Source organism: Sander vitreus, chromosome 8 (genome assembly GCF_031162955.1).
Source record: "Sander vitreus isolate 19-12246 chromosome 8, sanVit1, whole genome shotgun sequence".
Classification (NCBI taxonomy): Eukaryota; Metazoa; Chordata; class Actinopteri; order Perciformes; family Percidae; genus Sander; species Sander vitreus.
The window spans coordinates 1,003,522-1,008,521 of record NC_135862.1 but is presented as its reverse complement, the minus strand read 5'-3'; the positions used below and the strand labels follow the sequence as shown (position 1 = coordinate 1,008,521).

General features: G+C 52.3%; 1 protein-coding gene across 4 annotated transcripts in view; it reads left to right on the top strand.

Annotated features, from left to right (window-relative positions):
- Positions 1-5,000, top strand: part of LOC144521733 (diacylglycerol kinase zeta-like) — a 93,466-nt gene that overhangs the window by 66,459 nt on the left and 22,007 nt on the right. For all 4 annotated transcript variants that reach the window (XM_078256307.1, XM_078256304.1, XM_078256303.1 and 1 more), the window contains exons 23-25: positions 1,726-1,795; positions 3,055-3,095; positions 3,857-4,044. In XM_078256307.1, the coding sequence (XP_078112433.1) occupies positions 1,726-1,795; positions 3,055-3,095; positions 3,857-4,044 (299 nt within the window). The remainder of the gene's footprint in view (positions 1-1,725; positions 1,796-3,054; positions 3,096-3,856; positions 4,045-5,000) is intronic.

Here is a 5,000-nt window from a genome sequence, read left to right as displayed (position 1 = left end):
CTCGTGTCTCTCCCGTGCCTCCTCATGTCTCTCCCGTGTCTCCTCGCGTCTCCCCCGTGCTTCCTCGCGTGTCTCCTCGCGTCTCTCCCGTGCCTTCTCGCGTGTCTCCTCTCGTCTCTCCCGTGCCTCCTCGCGTGTCTCCTGGCGTCTCTCCTGTGCCTCCTCTCTTCTCCCGTTTCTCCTCTCTTCTCCCGTTTCTCCTCTCTTCTCCCGTGTCTCCTTGTGTCTCTCCCGTGCCTCCTCATGTCTCTCCCGTGTCTCCCGTGCCTCCTCGCATCTCTCCCGTGCCTCCTCATGTCTCTCCCGTGTCTCCTCATGTCTCTCCCGTGCCTCCTCGCGTGCCTCCTCGCGTCTCTCCCGTGCCTCCTCGCGTGTCTCCCGTGCCTCCCGTGCCTCCTCGCGTGTCTCCTCGCGTCTCTCCCGTGCCTCCTCGCGTCTCTCCCGTGCTTCCTCGCGTGTCTCCTCGCGTCTCTCCCGTGTCTCCCGTGCCTCCTCGCATCTCTCCCGTGCCTCCTCGCATCTCTCCCGTGCCTCCTCGCGTCTCTCCCGTGCCTCCTCGCGTCTCTCCCGTGCCTCCTCGTGTGTCTCCCGTGTCTCCTCGCGTCTCTCCCGTGCCTCCTCGTGTCTCTCCCGTGCCTCCTCATGTCTCTCCCGTGTCTCCCGTGCCTCCTCGCATCTCTCCCGTGCCTCCTCGCATCTCTGCCGTGCCTCCTCGCGTCTCTCCCGTGCCTCCTCGCGTCTCTCCCGTGCCTCCTCGCGTCTCTCCTCGTGCCTCTCCCGTGCCTCCTCGCGTCTCCCCCGTCCTTCCTCGCGTGTCTCCTCGTGTCTCTCCCGTGCCTCCTCGCGTGTCCCCCGTGCTTCCTCGCGTGTCTCCTCGTGCCTCCTCCCGTGCCTCCTCGCGTGTCTCCTCGCGTCTCTCCCGTGCCTCCTCGCGTCTCTCCCGTGCTTCCTCGCGTGTCTCCTCGTGTCTCTCCCGTGCCTCCTCGCGTCTCTCCCGTGCCTCCTCGCGTGTCTCCTCGCGTGTCTCCCGTGCCTCCTCGTCTCTCCCGTGCCTCCTCGCGTGTCTCCTCGCGTCTCTCCCGTGCCTCCTCGCGTCTCTCCCGTGTCTCCTCATGTCTCTCCCGTGTCTCCCGTGCCTCCTCGCATCTCTCCCGTGCCTCCTCGCATCTCTCCCGTGCCTCCTCGCGTCTCTCCCGTGCCTCCTCGCGTGTCTCCTCTCGTCTCTCCCGTGCCTCCTCGCGTGTCTCCTCGTGTCTCTCCCGTGCCTCCTCGCGTCTCTCCCGTGCTCTCGTCTCCCGTGTCTCCTCGCATCTCTCCCGTGCCTCCTCGCGTCTCTCCCGTGCCTCCTCGCGTCTCCCCCGTGTCTCCTCGCGTCTCTCCCGTGCCTCCTCCCGTGTCTCCTCGCGTCTCTCCCGTGTGTTGACGTATGTAGCTGCTTTGTCGGGGAGTTTTTTCTGCCGTTTTTGTCGACATTTGACACTTATTTGATTTCTTTTTTTTCCTGAAGTTTATGTCGTTTTTCGTGTTTTTTTTAAAAAACGTTTTTTTTTTTTTTTTTCTGTTTTTCTGGAATTTTTTTGTATAGGTGGCAGAAAAAAATAACTTAACTAGAATTTTTGTCCACTTGCCCGAGCGGCCACCGTTGAACCGGACAGTGATGAAGATGAGCAAAGTCATTGATGGACAGAAAGAGTAAAAATGCTTCTTCTGTCTCTGCTCCTCCAGGATGGAGACGCGATGAAGGAAGAGAGTCTGTCCTCGCACAAGTTGTCCATGAAGTGGTGTTTCCTCGACTGTAAGTCCACAAACACGGAGAGAGAAACCTGACAGCTGCTCTATATCTCTACACATTATTTATTGAAAAAGGACAGTAGAAAAAAGGAAGGAAGGAAGGGGGAGGAAGGAAGAAGGGGGGAAGAAGGGAGGGAGGAACGAAGGAAGGAAAGGAGGAAGGAAGAGAGGAAGGAAGGAAGGGAGGAGGGAAGGAAGGAAGGAGGAAGGAAGGAAGAGGAAGGGAAGGAAGGGAGGGAGGAACGAAGGAAGGAAAGAAGGAAGGAAGGGAGGAAGGAAGAAAGGAAGGAAGGAAGAAAGGAAGGAATGAAAGAAGGAAGGGAAGAAGGGGGGAAGAAGGGAGGGAGGAACGAAGGAAGGAAGGGAGGAAGGAAGAAAGGAAGGAAGGAAAGGAAGGGAGGAAGGAAGGGAGGGAGGAAGGAAGGGAGGACGGACGGAAGGAAGGAAGGAATGAAAGAAGGAAGGAAAGGAGGGAGGAAGGAAGGGAGGGAAGAAGGAAGGGAGGACGGACGGAAGGAAGGAAGGAAAGAAGGAAGGAGGGAGGAAGGAGGGAGAGAGGAAGGAAGGAAGGAGGGAGGGAGGAAGGAAGGAGGAAGGAAGGAAGGAAGGAGGAAGGAAGGAGGGAGGAAGGAAGGAAAGGGAGGGAGAAGGGAGAGAGGAAGGAAGGGAGGAAGGAGGGAGGGAGGAAGGAGGAGGGAGGGAGGAAGGAGGAAGGAAGGAGGGAGGAAGGAAGGGAGGGAGGAAGGAAGGAAGGAAGGAGGGAGGGAGGAAGGGAGGGAGGAAGGAGGGAGGAAGGAAGGAAGGAGGGAGGAAGGAAGGAAGGAAGGAGGGATGAAGGAAGGAAGGAGGAAGGAAGGAGGGAGGGAGGGAGGGAGGAAGGAAGGGAAAGGAGGAAGGAAGGGAAGGAAGGAAGGGAGGGAGGAAGGAAGAGGAGGAAGGAAGGAAGGAAGGAAGGAAGGAAGGAAGGCAGGAAGGAGGGAAGGAAGAAAGGCAGGAAGGAGGGAAGGAAGGAAGGAGGGAGGGAAGGAAGGAAGGAAGGAAGGAAGGAGGGAAGGAAGGAGGAAGGAGGGAGGAAGGAGGGAGGGAGGGAGGGAGGGAGGAAGGAAAGAAAGAAAGAAAGAACGAACGAACGGGTTGAAAATAGTGACAAAAGGGGACAAGGAGCGCTCCCGTACCCCCTGCAGTCCTCCAAAGTACCCCTTGGGGTACACGTACCCCCATTTGAGAACCTCTGTTTCTATATATGATCTTTGTGTTTGTCAGGTACGACCGCAGATCGCTTCTACAGGATCGACCGCGCTCAGGTGAGATCTCCCAGGCTTTAAATATCAATCTGTGTAAACATTACAGAATAGTCTGATGTCTGTGGTCAGAGAACATGGTCTGGCCACAATAACAGGATGTAGAATAATATTAGAGAGCGATGACGAGAGAGGATGCTTTCAGGATCTTTTGGGGATTTATTTTTATTTTATTTAAATATTTTTATTTATTTTTATTGTTTTTATTTTATTTTTTTTTATTTATTTTTTATTTATTTATTTTTTATTTTTTATTTTTTTTTATTATTATTATTTTTTTTATTTTTTTTGTCTTTTTTGTTTTACTGGCACCTGGTCTAATAGATAAGTAATATTGGTAACTGGTTCTTTCCAGGCATTTATTTTTTTATTTTTTTATTGGTTTGTTGTTTTTATTTTTGTAATGTTGTGTTAAAAAGAAAACAAAACAAAACTAGACGAAGTGAGAAATCATTTTCCTTCACTTCACTTCATTCCCCACTAATTTTAACGATGTTTCTCTGTGTGTTTCTGCAGGAAAATCTGAAAAAATATCCTATATTTACCACTTTAACCTCAGGAATGACCCCCTTTCCCCAGATCTGTATTCTTTTATTTTCCTACAATGGCCCTAATTCTGTCATATAAAAACCCAAATCTTGTTTCACATATTTCCAATAATGTCTTGGCGCCCCAGCTGCAGGAATATCTCATCATATCCTTTATTTCTGACCCTGAACTCATGTTAAAGGCCCTTCTCTCTCTCTGTGTGTGTTTCTGTGCAGGAGCACCTGAACTACGTGACTGAGATCTCTCAGGAGGAGCTGTACATCCTGGACCCGGAGCTGGTTGCCAGGGAGACGGTGGGCACGTCACCCGGCATGCCGGACCTGGTGGACTCGGAGGAGCACCAGGACCAGCACCAGAGACAGTTCTCCTTCCCATCATCCCCCAAATCCTCCGACTCCCCCAGGTCAGAGGCTGACACATGCTTCACTTTATCACAGTATGAAATATAAAAGTACACACACACACACACACACACACACACACACACACACACACACACACACACACACACACACACACACACACACACACACACACACACACACACACACACACACACACACACACACACACAGACACACACACACACACACACAGACACAGACACACACATAGACACACACAGACACAAGCACACACACACAAACACAGAACACACAGACACAGACACAGACCACGACACACACACACACACAGACACAAGCACACATAGACACACACACACACAGACACTACAGCACACAGACACGCGCACACACACACACACACAGACACAAGCACGCACACACACACACACACACACACACACACACACACACACACACACACACACACACACACACACACACACACACACACACACACACACACACACACACACACACACACACACACACACACACACACACACACACACACACACACACACACACACACACACACACACACACAGACACACACACACACACAAGCACGCACACACACACAGACACACAGACAGGAGAATATTTACAGACTATTGAATCCTGTATTAAATGTGAATGCAGAGCATTATAATAAAACGTTTAATTCAGATAACGAGACTGACTGTCTGTGACCTGGTGACCAGGTCTTCTCACTGACTGTCTGTGACCTGGTGACCAGGTCTTCTCACTGACTGTCTGTGACTCGGTGACCAGGTCTTCTCACTGACTGTCTGTGACTCGGTGACCAGGTCTTCTCACTGACTGTCTGTGACCAGGTCTTCTCACTGACTGTCTGTGACTCAGTGACTAGGTCTTCTCACTGACTGTCTGTGACCTGGTGACCAGGTCTTCTCACTGACTGTCTGTGACTAGGTCTTCTCACTGACTGTCTGTG